This window comes from Diceros bicornis, chromosome 13 (assembly GCF_020826845.1).
Source record: "Diceros bicornis minor isolate mBicDic1 chromosome 13, mDicBic1.mat.cur, whole genome shotgun sequence".
Taxonomy (NCBI): domain Eukaryota; kingdom Metazoa; phylum Chordata; class Mammalia; order Perissodactyla; family Rhinocerotidae; genus Diceros; species Diceros bicornis.
Genome location: NC_080752.1, coordinates 22725296 through 22741467, shown reverse-complemented (window position 1 = coordinate 22741467; position 16172 = coordinate 22725296). Strand labels below are relative to the sequence as shown.

Genomic DNA, 16172 nt, shown 5'->3' with positions numbered 1-16172 from the left:
GTACTAGGTAAAAACAGTCATATTGTCTTTAAATCATAAGGGGCTGAAACAGACCCACGACCCTCCGTAAACTGGAAGTTAGAGTAAATTCAGTCTGACTCAGGGAGGACGTTTTTGGCAAGACGATGCCTTGTGTTACGTTGCATCAAGAGGTGTGTAATGGCTGCCCGCCCGCCTCCTGCCCACTGGTACTGGCGCCAAGACCAGTCTCTGGGTGACACAGGACAGCCCGCCAATCGCTGTGTTCCGTACTTGAGCACTACGCCAATGGCCAGTCCCCATCGATCCCGTCGCCACCTCGTGGTCTTAGCACCTGCTGATGATCCTGCCTGAATGACCACTGTCCTGGGAGGGACAGCCGTGTTTTCTGTTGCCATTCATCCTGTCTCCTCTGGCCAGCAGAGCTCTCCCCTCCAGTCGGCTCTCCACATTCTCCTGAGCCTCCAGTCGTGTGGAGAAGGCTTCTTTCTGTACTAGGTTGTTTCTGTCTCTACAAATTCACGTCTTTACTGATTTTTAGTGAAGGAGGAGTTGGCACAATCATCACTTCCAGTAGAGGCCAGTTAGCTTCTCTTACTGCCTCTCCCCGTGTCATAATGGATTCGTGGATTTTCACCTATTCAGGTGTTTCAATCACTCTAGTCTCCATTCTTCTCGGGGCTCCTGTTAGCCAGCGTGGCCGTGGCAGCCCTGGGCCCTGCTTGGGTTCACACAAGGCCTGTGCACCACGGCCCAGGGTGGAGGCAGCTCTGCTTGTGGTTGCCATGCGCCCCGAGGCTGTGGAGAGCCAATGTGTGTCGCAGCCTCCTGCCTCCTGGACACCCACCTTACCTGGGCTCACGAGCTGTCCCCTCACCCTGTACACACTGCCTTCTCCACAGTGGCACACAGCACAGGGCAGCACTACTTGCTGGGGACAGGCCCCCAGAGAGAGCATGTGCGTGGTGGAGCCAAGATTCAAACCTGGGACTCAGCTCTGGGAGAAGGCCTGGCACCACTGGGCGGCAAGGCCTCAGGCTCCTTCCCTGATGGGCCTGGAAAGCACCTACCTGCTGGCCCCGCCTATCGCCAAGCGTGTGGAAGGCCACTGTTCTGCAATCAAACCCCCGGCACACGGTCTGCAGTGTCCTTGGGCCTCTCCTGCACTCTGGTCACTGTCCCCTTAGGTGAAGCTGCTGTGACAGAGGCACCCAAGACTGTAGCTTAGCTAAGTAAGAATTTCCTTCTCTCAGAGGGGAGGGTCTGGGCTGGGGGCTGCACTGCCTTCCTCAACAAATGGCTTCCAAGGCATGGTCCATTCCCAGGCCAAGGGAAGGGAGCTAGGTCAGGTCCTAGGCACGAGCCGGGAGTTTCAGCCACTTCCACACCCAGCTGCATGGTGACACCTGGCAAGGTGCCCTGAGAAGTAGAGCCCTTGCAGGGTGGCTCTGTCCAGCTGAGTCTCAGGGGCTCTACCACCAAAGGAAGAAGAGACAATGGCTAGAGGGGCACACAGTGGTCCCCACCACAGTCAGCCCCCCAGCCACCCAGGTGTGCATGTGTGCTCTTCTCTCATTCCCATACGCAGAACACACGCCGCCCCTTCCTACGGCAGTGACCCAGGCCCACCTGGCACTGCCTCCAGCTCAGGATCTCTGAGACGGAGGACCCTCCCCGTCCGCTCTAGATGTGGCTTCTCAAAGTCTGGTGGCCTATAACTAGGAGACAGGTCACCTGCCCACCTACCCCATACACACACACACACGCACCCACATGCACAATGTGTTCACACACACGCACATATGCATTCACATGCATACATCCCCACCTGTATGCACACATGCGCGCGCTCACACACGTACACAGGCACACACGCATTCACACACACAGGCACACGTGCTTTCACCCTGGTCTGCTCTCTGGGAAACTCTCCTGCCCGTTTGCCTCGGCAGCCCCTGGACGTGCATCTGAAGCAGGAGCAGAGGACAGCGAGTGCCTGGCCTCCAAACTCAGTGCCCAGAAATGCTCGCAGGGAGGCCACCCGGGCACGGCATTCTTAGCCGGTGCCCAAATGGTTCTGTGGCTGGCAGCCCACGGAGGGTGCGCTTTCCTTCTGGAAGGAAGTCCTGCAGCACAGCTGGTCTCACCCGGGGTGGCAGTCACCTTGCCAGGCCCCCTCTCCCTTACTCCTCTTGACCCCTTGATGAGGGGAAGGTAAGCTTGACGTTCTTTCTAATGACTTTATTTTTTAGAATAGTTTAGATTTACAGAAAAAATGCAAAGATATTACAAAGACTAGCCATATGCTCCACACCCAGGCTCCCCTGTAATTAGCACCTTATGTTAGTATGGCCCATTTATTAAATTATTAACCAACATTGATGTATTATTATATTATTAACTAAAGAAGGCACTTTATTCAGATTTCCTTAGTTTTCTCCTAATGTCCAATTTCTGTTCTACATCACATCCGTGTAGCACACGGCTCATGGGGGCTGTCTCACCATAGGCTCCTTGCGGCTGTGACAGTTTCTGAGACTTTCCCCTTTTTTTTGGTGACCTTGAGAGTTTGGAGGAGTGCTGCTCAGTTATTCTGTGGGGACGTTTGTCTCACGCGTAGACTGAGGTTGTGGGCTTGGGAGGAAGACCACAGGGGAGCCGTGCCCTTCCCATCACATCGTGTCAATGGCACACAATCAACACGACTCGCTACGTGCTACGTGACGTTGACCTCGACCACCTGGCGGAGGTGTGGCTGTCAGCTTTCTTCACTGTGATGTTTCTCTTTTTCCATAGATATTTTGTCAAATATCTATGTAAATCATTTGGAATTCTTCTGCATTTGAGATTTATTTCTTCTTCCTCATTTATTAATTTATAAAACCATTTATTTATTTCATTCTTCTAATTATAGTCAGCTACAACTTTACTTTGTCACTCACCTGTTTCCTGTTTGCACGTTGGGAGAATGTCAGTTGGCTCCTGTGTCCTCTGATGGACTGTTATCATCATGTTTTTAGAAGTTTTTCCTTGAGACTTCCTCTCTTTCTGAAACTAGGGAATGCTCCCTAATTTCTATCTGCATATTTCCTGCCCTCCTAGAGGCAGCCCTTTCTCCAAGAGCCCTGTTCCTATTACTGGAGAACAGTGTTGGAAACCAGCGTCTGGACAGAAGGTGTGCTCGTGGCTACTGGTGTGCCGTTGCTTCTAAACCTTCCCACCTGACAAAGCGAGGAGACACGCGTGTGCACTACCCTGCGTGTGGACACACGTCTGTGTCTGTTTAGTTGACCATCTGCATCTACATCAAGCTAACCGTGAATTCATAGATGTCTCCAGTTCCGGTCCCTGACGGACGGATCGCTCCTCTGCCTGCTCCAGCAGGGAGAAGCCTGGCTCTCCCTGCAGCTGCCCACTCCCTCCATAGTTCAGCCCTCCCGCCCACTCGTGTGCAGTGCCGGCCCCCTGAGCCCCGCCCGGGGAGCAGCTTTCCCACCAGAGCAAGGGCTCGTGCGCAGGGGCCTTTGGCCTACAGGTTCCACTCTTGCAGTCTCTCAGGTGAGCACCTTTTCCCACCTTCTTCAGTCAGGCTGTTTCATAAAATTGTAATAAAGTGAGGTTGTTTTGTAACATTCTGCATTCTATCCTTGGATTTCCTCAAACGGCTAAATAATTTTTTTTCGTAGACTTCATTTTTTAGAGCAGTTTCAGGTTCACAGCAAAATTGAACAGAAGGTAGAGAGATTTCTCATATATCCCTGCTCCTTCAAACATGCACAGCCTCCCACTTGTCAACATCCCCACCAGATGGTGCCTCTGTTACATCTGACAGACCTGCTTTGACACATCGTTGTCACCCAGCGTCCATAGTTGACCTTTCGGTTCACTCTTATGTCATACATTCTGTGGGTTTATTTATTTATTTTTTGTGTGAGGAAGATCAGCCCTGAGCTAACATCTGATGCCAATCCTCCTCTTTTTTTTTTTGCTGAGAAAGATTGGCCCTGGGCTAACATCCGTGCTCATCTTCCTCTACTTTATATGGGACGCCGCCACAGCATGACGTGACAAGTGGTGCGTCGGTGCATGCCTGGGATCTGAACCTGTGAACCCCGGGCCGCCGAAGTGGAGCGCGCGCATTTAACGCTACGCCACTGGGCCAGCCCCTCATTCTGTGGGTTTAGACAAATATATGATGACACGTAGCCATCATTATGGTGTCATACAGAGTAGTTTCCCTGCCCTAAAAATCCTCTTGGCTCCACCTCTTCCCCCTCCGTCCTCCCACCCCTGGCCACCACTGATCTTTTTTTTTCTTTTTTTTTATTGTGGCAAAATACACATTAACATAAAATTGATCACTGCCATCCATCGCCATAACTCTTCATCTTGTAAAACTGAAAATCTGTACCTATTAAACACTAACTCTCCATTTTCCCCTCCCCCCACTCCCTGGCAATCAGCATCCTAGTTTTTGTCTCTATGAATTTGACTAAGTGCCTCATGTAAGTGGAGTCAGACAGTATTTGTCCTTTTGTGACTGGCTTGTTTCACTCAGCATAATGTGCTCAAGATTCATCCATACTGTAGTGTGTGTCAGAATTTCCTGCCTTTTTAAGTCTCAGTAATATTCCATTTTGTGTTTATACTACATTGTGTTCATCATTCATCCCTCATTGGACACTTGGGTTGCTTCCATGTTTTAGCTATTGTGTAGAGTGCTGCTATGAACATGGGTGTACAAATATCTCTCCGAGAACCTGCTTTTGATTCTTTTGGGTATATACACAGAAGTGGAATTGCTAGATCATATTGTAGTTCTATTTTTAATTTTTCTGAGCAACAGCCATACTGTCTTCCACGGCAGCTGCACCATTTTATGTTCCCACCAACAGTGCACAGGGTTCCCATTTCTCACATCCTCCCCAACGCTTGTTTTCTGTCCTGTTGAGAGCAGCCATCCTAGTGGATGTGAGATTGTACCTCATTGTGGTTTTGACGTTCATTTCCCTAATGATTATGATTTGAGCATCTTTTCATGGCCCATTGGCCATGTGTATGTCTTCTTTGGAAAAATGTCCGTTCAAGTCCTTTGCACATGTTTGAGTCCAGTTGTTTGTTTTTTGTTATTGAGTTTTAGGAGTTCTTTACAAATTCTGGATATTAATCCCTTATCAGATATATGATTTGCAAATATTTTCTCCCATTTTGTGGGTTGCCTTTTTACTCTATAGATAGTGTCTTTTGATGTACAAAATTTTTTAATTTTCATAAAGTCCAATTTGTCTGTTTTATGTTTTTTTGCCAGTGCTTTTGGTGTCCTAGCCAAGAAATCATTGCCAAATCCAATGTTGTGAAGCTTTTGTCCTATGTTTCTTCTAAGAGTTTTATTACTTTAGGTCTTTGATCCATTTTGAGTTAATTTTTGTACATGGTGTTAGATGAGGGTCCAATTTCATTCTGTTGCATGTGGATATCCAGTTTTCCCAGCACCATTTGTTGACCTTTCCCCATTGAATGGTCTTGGCACCCTTGCCAAAAATCATTTGACCATATATATGAGGGTTTATTTCTGGGATCTCTATTCTATTCCATTGGTCTGCATGTCTGTCTTTACGCCCAAACCATACTGTTTTGGTAACTGTAGCTTTGTGGTAAGTTTTGAAATCAGTAAGTATGAGTTTTCTAGTTTTGTTCTTCTTTTTCAAGATTGTTTTGGCTATTCTGGGTCCTTTGAGATTCCATGTGAATTTTAGGATGGGTTTTTCTATTTCTCTAAAAAAAGTCATTGGAATTTTGATAGGGATTGCATTGAATCTCTAGATCACTTTGGGTAATATTGACACTTTAACAATAGTAAATCTTCCAACCCATGAGCTTGGGATGTGTTTCATTTATTTGTGTCTTCTTTAATTTCTTTCAGCAATCTTTTGTAGTTTTCATCATACAGGTCTTTCGACTCCTTGGTTAAGTTAATTCCTAAGAATTTTATTCTTTTTGTGTGTATGTGAGAAAGATTAGCCCTGAGCTAACATATGAGCCCATCTTCCTCTATTTTATATATGGGATGCTGCCACAGCATGGCTTAATGTGCAGTGCATAGGTCTGCGCCTGGGATCCAAACCCAAGAACCCCGGGCCACTGAAGCGGAACGCATGAACTTAACTACTATGCCACCAGGCCGGCCCCAGAATTTTATTCTTTTTTTTTTTTTTTTGTGAGGAAGATCAGCCCTGAGCTAACAACCATGCTAATCCTCCTCTTTTTGCTGAGGAAGACCAGCTCTGAGCTAACATCTATTGCCAGCCCTCCTCCTTTTTTTTTTCCCCAAAGCCCCAGTAGATAGTTGTATGTCATAGCTGCACATCCTTCTAGTTACTGTACGTGGGACGCGGCCTCAGCATGGCCAGAGAAGCAGTACGTCAGTGCACGCCCAGGATACGAACCCAGGCCGCCAGTAGCGGAGCACGCACACTTAACTGCTAAGCCACGGGGAATTCTTTTTATGCTATTGTAAATGGGATTGTTTTTATAATTTCCTTTTCAGATTGTTCATTGTTCATGTATGAAAATGCAACTGATTTTTGTGTGTTGACTTTGTATCTTGCTACTTCACTGAATTTTTTTACTAGATCTAATAGCTTTTTTGTGGAGTCTTTTGGATTTTCTACATGTAAGATCATGTCATCTGCAAACAGAGATAATTTTACTTCTTCCTTTCCCATTTAGATGCCTTTTATTTCTTTTTCTTGCCTAATTGCTCTGGCTAGGACTTCCAGCTCTAGGTTGAATAGGAGTAGTGAAAGCAGGCATCCTTGTCTTGTTCCTGATCTTAGAGGAAAAGCTTTCAGTCTTTCACCATTGAGTGTGATGTTTGCTGTGGGTTTTTCCTATATAGCTTTTATTATGTGGAGGTAGTTTCCTTCTGTTCGCATTTTGTTGAGTGTTTTATCATGAAAGTGTGTTGAATTTTGTCAGATGCTTTTTTCTGCATCAATTGAGATGATTATGTGGGGGTTTTTCTTCATTTTGTTGATGTGACATATTACATTGATTGATTTTTGTGTGTTCAACCATCCTTGCATTCCAGGAAGGAATCTCTCTTGGTCATATTGTATAATCCTTTTAATATGCTGCTTAATTTGGTTTGCTAGTATTTTTTAAGGAGTTTTGTATCAATTTTCTTAACGGATGTTGGTCTGCAGTTTTCTTCTCTTGTGGTGTCTTTGTCTCGCTTTGTTATCAGAGTTATGCTGGCCTCACAAAATGAGTTGGGAAGTGTTCCCTCTGCCTCAAATTTTAGGAAGGATTGGTATTAGCTCTTCAAATGTTTGGTGGAATTCAATGAAGCCATCAGGTCCAGGGCTTTTTTTAGTTGAGAGGTTTTTGATCACTGATTCAATCTCCTTACTAGTTATAGGTCTATTCAGATTGTCTATTTCTTTTTGATTTAGTCTTGGTAGGTTTTGTGTTTCTAGGAATTTGCCCATTTCATCTCGGTTTTCCAGTTGTTCATAGTACTCTCTCACTGTCCTTATTTCTGTAGGATTGGTAGTAATGTCCCCACTTTCATTTCTGATTTTAGTAATCTGAGTCTTCTCTCTTTTCACTGAGTCCATCTAGCTAAATGTCTGTCAATTTTGTTGATCTTGTCAAAGAACCAACTTTTGGTTTCATTGATTTTTCTTTATTGTTTCTCTGTGCTCTATTTTGTTTATCTCTGCTCTAATGTTTAGTATTTCTTTCCTTCTGCTACCTTTGGGTTTAGTTTGTTCTTTTTCTAGTTCCTTAACTTGTAAAAGTAGGTTGTTGATTTGAGATCTTTCTTGTTTTTTAATGTCAGCATTTCTAGCTATAAACTTCCTCTTCAGCACTGCCAACTCTGCATCCTATAAGTTTTGGTGTGTTGTGCTTTTATTTTCATTTGTCTCTAATTATTTTCTAATTTCCCTTCTGATTTCTTCTTTGATTCATTGGTTGTTTAAAAGTGTGTTGTTTAATTTCCATAATTTTGTGAATTTTTCAGTTTTCTTTGTGTTATTGATTTCTAACTTTACCCTATTGTGATCAGAGAAGACTTTATAAGATGTATATCTTTTTAAATCTATTGGGACGTAATTTGTGGCCTAACATATGGTCTGGAAAATGTCCCATGTGTACTTGAGAAGAATGTGTATGCTGCTGTTGGGTGGAGTGTTCTGTTTGATCTGGTTAGTTTATTTTGTTGTTGAAGTCTTCGATTTCCTTACTTATATTCTGTCTGGTTGTTCTGTCCATTATTGTGAGTGGGGTATTGAAGTCTCCAACTGTTATTGTAAACCATCTGTTTCTCACTTCAATTCTGTCCGCTTTTACTTCGTATATTTTGATGGTCTGTCATTAGGTACATAAATGTTTATAATGGTTATATCTTCTTGCTGCATTGAAACTTCTATTAATATATATCTTATATATATATATATATATAATATATATATATAATATATAACTTCTATTAATATATGATCTTATTATTATCTCCTTAGTTTTGCCTTTTCCAGAATACGGTTGGAATCACACAGTGTGGAGCCTTTGCAGATTGGCTTCTTTCACTTGGTAAACATGTTTGAGGCTCCACTGTGTCTTTTCATGGCTTGATGGTTCATTTCTTTTTAACTGGCTTGACTTTTAAAAAATGGGACTCAGGTGCTCGCAGACTGTCATGGTCAATACACAAATCTATGATTTCTAGGATGTGGATCGTGTCCCTGGGGTGTACGGAGACTCCGCCTCTCCCGCCTGGAGCCAGATGCAGGCCTTGCCCCTGAGCAGGAGGAAGGGGCCAGAGCTCCTTGTGCCCCCTCAGGGCTGCAGGGTGACAGTTGGGAGAGGAGACCTTGCTGCAGGCCTGGTGCAGCCACCCTCACTCACTTGGGGTCTTTTGGCAGCTGTCCCTTGACAAGGAGCTCATCGACTTTGGCAGCTATGTGGTAGGTGAGACCGCATCCCGGATCATCACGCTGACCAACGTCGGGGGCTTGGGCACCAGATTCAAGTTTCTTCCGGCATCAGAGTCCTATGAGATGGACATCTCCCCGTCAGTCCTGAAAATAGTGAGTGTGCTGCTTGCTTCCCATCAACAGCTGTGGGTACTCAGCCAAGGGCAGGGCGTGGTGCCTCCCACCCCTAAGACAGTCCCGTGAGTGTAAAGTGGGTGATGACACAAAGGAATCTGTTGACATGGGGCTGGAGGAGAAGGAGTAGCAGGACATGCTCGTCAGTCTAAGTAGAAGAGATCAGTCTCTGTAAGGAGTACACCTGGGGCCACCTGGCCACAGGCACAGTGGCAGCAGGATGCTGCCCCCTCTCCAGCGTGTGGTGACGGGGCGGTGGCCGAGAGCTTCAGGCCTGAGACCCCCAGGGGGCCGTCCCTTCTCCTGGTGCGCCTCCAAAGTCCCAGCAGGGGGCGCCAGCCCAACCCAGATGACTCGGGCTGAACGCCAAGGCAAGCGCTGCCCCACGGCTGCACCTTCTCCAAAGGTGCAAGGTGGGCCTTGGTCCTTTCATGGGAAGGCTGTGCAGTGTGCCGCTAAGTGAACGGAAACAGCCTCAGAGCATCACCCCATCCATGGAGACAACTCCTGTCCAGGCTTCAGCTGGAGAGAAACTTTGCCCTTTTTAAATACACATCTAAATTAGTTGAAGCTTTCCTACAAGAAGCACTGAGCTCCAATTTTGCAGTTCTGTCCACTGCATTAAGGGGTCTGAGCAAAGGCCCTGGAAGAGTCTCCCCCAGGGAGGGAGGGGACTGATGGGGCGGGGGTCCCCTGGGCAGCAATGTGGACCAGCAGCTGTAGCAGAGGTAGGAGGGGCCAGGGTGTGAACCTAGGAGGACGGCCAAGGGGATAGTGGGTGAGGAGGTGGTCTAGGGGCGGGCTCCCTGCGTGGCTTGGGGGATGGGTGCACAGGCCCCTCAGGGTACTCCACGGGTGCCAGCCCTGTCTTATCCTGGGGGTCGTCTGTCCTGCTGGACGGCAGCTCCGCCCGAGCAGTGCCCAGTCTGTCCCTCCACCTTGTGGCCCCTGAGTCACACGTGGCAGGCACTCAGTCATTCTGCTGTGAGCACAGGAGCGAGGACTGGGTGTCAGTGACCTCTGGGTGAGGAGCAGAGGTGGGGCTGGACCAGTTCTCAGGCCAGCAGGGATCTGGGCTAAAGCCAGGAGAGCACGGAGCTGAAGCCTGGACAACCCCACCTGGGGAGAGGAACCCAGCGTCCTGGGAGCTCAGGCGGAGAGGAAGGTAGAGGGCCAGTGCGGGAGGGAGACTGTGCACTTGGCCACATGCCAGAGCCCAGCACACAGTGGGCTCCAAGGTGGGGGGTCAGTGCCTGCAGTGGCCAAGGAAGAGCTAGCCTGGGCTAGAGCAAGCAAGGCGGAGGGCTCAGCCCGGAGCCACTGGATAAGAGCTGCTGTGGTCTGGAGGCCCAGCACAGGGCAGGACGAGAGCCATCCAGGGGGATGTGCAGGATCCAGCAGCCCCCAGCCTAGGTCATGGCCGGGCTCTCCACATGGTCCTCACAGTGACGGGGGTCTGGGCAGTCGAGTGGGAAAGGCAAATGGAAATTGCCAGTAAAGGTCATGTTCTCTTCTTTAGAGCAGTCTCTTTACATCCGAAGATAAAGGCTTTTATGAAAAAATCATCACCAGTTTTTCTGAGCAGCAGATCGAGGGCAATGAGTCGTCTCCCATTGACGAGCCGAGCCAAAAGGAGTCTGGCAATCTGGACAGCAAGGAGCAGGAGGAGGGGCGCCCTGCAGGTGAGCTGGGCACCTGTGGGCCCATGCTTGGCATGCAGCTCTGGGGACCTCAGATGCAGGACCCCTGAGTCCCAGTTGTTTGACAGGCAAAAAGGGGGCAAGTGGGGCGGGTTGGAGGGCCCCAGAGTGGGCAGCATTCCAGGAGGCACCCCGAGCACCTGCTGGCCTCCAGCAAAGCTCTGATATGCCAGCATGGTGCCAGAGGGCTGCACGGTGCAGAATCTCTCCAGGGCTCCGATTTTAAGCGATAATAAATAAGAAAATATTCATGTATTCAAAAAAATACTGGTTATGGAGTGGATTGAAATTTGCATTTATATTTAAGCCAACGGAAGACTTAGAGGCTATCCTGGCTTTCGACCACCAGGCTGGCCACAGGGGGAGTTGCCTTCCTCACTACCCTTGGGGGTCCTTGTTGGGACATTTGAGGAGCCCTGCTCCAGGGATGCAGCTGCAGACTGGATTGGGGTTGTGGGGGGAGGAGAGCCAGGAGGCTCTGCTAATGGGGTCACTGGAGCCACACTGTCTGGGGCCACACTGAACTCTGTACAGAAGTGCAGATAACGCATGGGGACAGTTTAAAGAGGAGTCATGACATTGGCACCTCAACCCCATCACTGAGCTTGAGAAGGAAGAGAATACCTGGAGGCCAGCCTCGCCTCGACTGCCTCTTTTGCACAGTGACGGCTGTCTGGAGTTGTTTTTATTTCCCCTGCCTCCCCTTATGGTTTTTCCATCCGTGTACACACATCTAGAAATGGCTGGATCTCTTCCTTGCTATAAACGGAGCCGTGGCAAGCGCAGTCCTTGGTGAGTTTTTCTCTTGCTCAGCGTCAAGCTTTGAGGTTCCTCCACACTGATGCGTGAGCTCTTCTTCCTGTTGCCACCACTTTATGGCGTCTTCTTTCGTGAACGCGCCTTGAGTCACAGACCCGCTCCCCCACTGGTTCACACTGGGGGCATTTCAAGGTGTGTGCTGTACACACAGGGCCACATCTCCATGTGTGTGTTTCTCTGGGGCATACCTGGGTGTGTGCATGCTGCCTCACAGGGTACACACAACTTCACCTTCATTAGCTAAGCAAGTTCTTTTTCAATGTGGTTGTGCTGATTCACACCCCACCAGCAGCACCTAAGACCGTGCTACCCAACACGGCTGCCACTAGCCACACCTGGCTATTTACACTTAAATTAATCAAAATTGAAAAAGAGTAAAAATTCCTCTCCACCTTCACACAAGCACATTTCAAGTGCTGAATAGCCACCTGGGGCTGGTGGCTGCCAGCCTTCCGTCCTCCAGAAAGTCCCGCTGGGCAGCACTCGGTGCTGTCAGTCTGGAGGTCTGTGAAGGCGTGTTGTTGAGGTTTCAGTTTGTATCTCCCACATCACCAGCGAGATCGTCTGTCTGTTCATAAGACTGTCTACTATTTGGATTTTCTTCTGTATGAAATATCTGTTAAAGCTTTCCCCCCACTTTTCAGTGGAGTTGTCTGTCTTTTCCTTATTTATTCACAGAAGTTCTTTCCATCCGTAGATACTTGCCTCTTGGTCAGTTAGGAATGCTGCAAATATTGCCACCACATCCTTTTACTCCCTTTATGATCTCATTTCTTAAATCAAAGTTCTTAATTTTAATGTTTGCAAATTCATCCATCATTTCTTTTGAAGCTTGCTTTTTATGCCTTTTTAGCAAATTTTTTCCTATCCCATGGTCATAAAGACATAAAACAGGGCTCTTATGTTTAGGTCTATAATCTGTCTGGAATTCATTTTTGTGTATGGTGTGAGGTAGGGGTCTGGGCTTTTTATTTTCCCCATGTGGACATCCAGTTGTTCCTGCAACTTGTGTTGGAAAGTCTTTCCTTTCCCCATTGGATCAATTTGCTATCTTTGTCAAAAATAGACTTGTTATCTTTGTCACAAATGTTTCTAGACTCTCTTTTCTGGTCAGTTGATCCATTTACCTATCGAGTACCACACTGTCTTGATTATTGAAGCTTTAGAGTAAGCCTTGAAGCCAGGTGGTGTAAGTCACCCAACTTTGTTCTCTTTTTTTCAATATATTTCCATTGAATATTTTAGGTACTTTGCATTTCCATATAAATTTTAGAAACAGCTTCTTGATTTCTGAAAAAAAGCCTAGTGTGGGTATGATTGGCACAGTGAATCTATAGATCAGTTGAATCTGTAGGTCAGTTTAGGGGAAATGGGCATCTTAACAATATCAGATCTTTCAATCCATAAACATGGTACATGTCTCCATGTAGTTAGGTCCTATTTAATTTTTTTCAGCAATGTCTTGTAGTTTACAATACAGAGGTCTTATACATTTTTGGTCTGTTTATCCAGTCTGATGGTCTTAGACTTTTTCCAGAGTATTTAATCTATTTATATTTATTGTGATTCTTGATATATTTGGATTTGTTTCCACCATCATATTTTGTGCTTTATATTGGTCTGCTTTTTTTTCTTCTTCTTTTTTTAATCTTATTTTCTGGACTTTTAGCCTCTCTGCTTCTTTTCCTCTTTACCAATTAGACAGTCCCCTGGTCTTTGAAGTGGCCCTAAAACAGGGAGCTGCATCCTTCCACAGCCTCTGCTGGCACCTTGCCAGAGGTGGGGCCATCTCACCCTAGGGACCACCGATCGTCACAAACATCTGGTGTGAGCACAGGGTGCAGGGGCAGAGGGAGCCCCTGCCTCACTGTATTTGTAATACTCCAGGAAACTATCTTTCAAAAAAAAGAAGACCGTTTTTGTAATCATAACAAAGCAGTGAAGAGAAGAGAGACTCTGGTAAGCAAACTGTGGTTTTGTTTGGCGTGGAGAGAGAATGAGCAGGTTCGGCTCCCGCGCCTCCTCTGCCTCCTGTGCTGAGTCGGGAGGTCAGGTGGCCTTGACCACAGGACTCGCCCCGCCCCCAGTAGCACTTGAAAAGGTGACCCCCACCACCACGTGTCGGCAGGGGCCATCTTCTGAGTGGAGTTTGGGACACAGTCCCCACTGGAGGTTGTGGTGGTCCTCACTTCAGCCCAGGCGGAAGCCCAGCTCCCAGTGTGGGCTCCCGAGACCTGCTGACTCAGCACTGGCCCGTGGCCGCAGCAGGGGTTGTGTTCTGAGTGAGTTAAACGAAGGGGTCCACCCAGGGTGCGTCTGACAGGAGACCCCTGCGTGTGCAGGGTCCTAGAGGGCTGCACACTTGGTGAGTGCAGCAGTGAAGAATGCTAGTAGAAGAATAAACTGCCACTGAGCAGGACAGCAAGGAAGCAGCAGACCAGGTCCCCGCACCCTTGGTTCCGAGGTAAGTGGGGGGACTCTCCCTTGGTGATTAAAACCATCGCCAGGCCTCATGTGGGTCTGCAGCCTGAACTCATGCCCCTGCACCGTATAAACCATCTCCAGCAGAGGGTTCAGGAGAAGGTCGTCGCAGGTGGGGAGAGCTTCGGGTGCCCAGTCACACAAAGGCAACTCCCCTCTGGAAAAGTGCAGCTTCAGCTCAGAACTCAAGGAATTCACAGATAAAGTGCCAAGAAACACGAGCTCACAGTCAAAAGTCACTTGGCATCTTCATCAAGAAACCAGCCAGCGATATAAAGTGGAGGAAGATTGGCACGGATGTTAACTCAGGGCCAGTCTTCTCTCAGCAAAAAGAGGATTGGCATGGATGTTAGCTCAGGGCTGATCTTCCGCGCACGCACACACACACACACATGCTAAATAAATAAATAAATATTAAAAAAAAAAAAAAAAGAAAGAAAGAAACCAGCCAACGGATCCCGCAGTACGTGGAAAGGAAAATACATCGTAAGCAAGTGGCATCCGTCCTCGGATACAAGGCTGTGCAACATTCAAAAAACACCCAACATAATTCACCATATTGACAGGCCAAAGAGGGAAAAACATCTAATTGTCTCAACTCATGCAGAAAAAGCATTTGACAAAATTCAATATCCATTCGTGATCAAAACTCTCAGCAAAATAGGAATAGGAGAGAATTTCCTCAACCTGATAATGGGCATCTTAAAAAAACAAACCTACAGCTGACATCATACTTAGTGATGAAAGATTGAATGCTTTCCCCTAAAATATTGGGAATACAGCGAAGATGTCCACTCACTCACTCCTATTCAGAGCGATAAGGCAAGAAAATGAAATAAAAGACAAAGTTTGAAAAGAAAGCAATAAAATTATCTTTATTTACAGACAATATTATTATCCATATAGAAAATCCCAAAGAGGCTACAAAACTAATAAGTGAGTTTAGCACAGTCACAGGATACAATATGCAAAAAAGAAGCGTATTTCTAGATAGTAGAAATTAACAATTGGAAATTGAATTTTTATAAGTACCATTTATGATAGCACCAAAAACATGAACTACCGAGTTACAAAGCTAAGAGAAAATGTGCAGGGTCTGTGTGCTGAAAACTACAAAACTGATGAAAGAAGTCAAAGCCTCAAAAAAAGGGGAGAGGGGCCGGCCCAGTGGCACAAGCAGTTAAGTGCGCACGCTCCGCTGTGGCGGCCCGGGGTTCACGGGTTCAGATCCCGGCCGCACACCAACGCACGGCTTGTCCAACCATGCTGTGGCGCCGTCCCATATAGAGTAGAGGAAGATGGGCACGGATGTTAGCTCAGCGCCAGTCTTCCTCAGCAAAAAAAGAGGAGGATTGGCATCAGATCTTAGCTCAGAGCCGATCTTCCTCACAAAAAATAAATAAATAAGGGGGAGACCGTGGAGATCCTGGACTGGAGGCTCGGTATTGTTAAGACGTTAGCTCTCCCGTAACTGACTATCGAGGAATGCAGTTCCAGTCCAAATCCTAGCAGGATTTTTCATGGAAATTGAGAAGCTGGTTCTAAAATTTATATGGAAATTCAAAAGATCTAAAATAGCCAAAACAGTTTTGAAAGAGAAGAGCAAAGCTGGAGGACTCAGACTCCCTGGCGTCAGCCTCACCCCTGAGCTGCAGTAACAGGACAGTGTGGTGTTGGCAAAGGGGGCCACGGAGATCAGTGGAACACAACAAAGTACAAACTAGACCACACAAGTGTGGCCAGTTGATTTCCAATAGAGGTTCCTGGAGAAAGAACAGTCTCCAGCAAAGGAGCCCTTAACAATTAGATAAACATATGCTGCAAAATTAACCTCTGCCCATTCCTCACCCTGTAAACAAAAATTATTCAAAACAAGTTGTAGACCTAAATGTAAAATCTAAAACTATAAAACTTCTAGAAGAAAACATAGGAGAAAATCTGTGTAACCTTGGGTTAGGCAAAGATTTCTTAGATGTGACATCAAAAGCATGATCCATTTTTTAAAAAAATTATAGGGGCCTGCCCCATGGTGTAATGGTTAAGTTCAGTGCACTGCGCTTCAGCAGCCTGGGTTCATGGG

The 16172-nt window shown here is 46.8% G+C and overlaps 1 protein-coding gene across 1 annotated transcript in view; it reads left to right on the top strand.

Moving 5' to 3' along the window:
* The window catches only part of CFAP74 (cilia and flagella associated protein 74), a 65118-nt gene that overhangs the window by 26649 nt on the left and 22297 nt on the right, over positions 1-16172 (top strand). Inside the window, exons 16-17 of the mRNA XM_058552002.1 lie at positions 8907-9071; positions 10612-10774. Coding sequence (XP_058407985.1) covers positions 8907-9071; positions 10612-10774 — 328 coding nt within the window. The remainder of the gene's footprint in view (positions 1-8906; positions 9072-10611; positions 10775-16172) is intronic.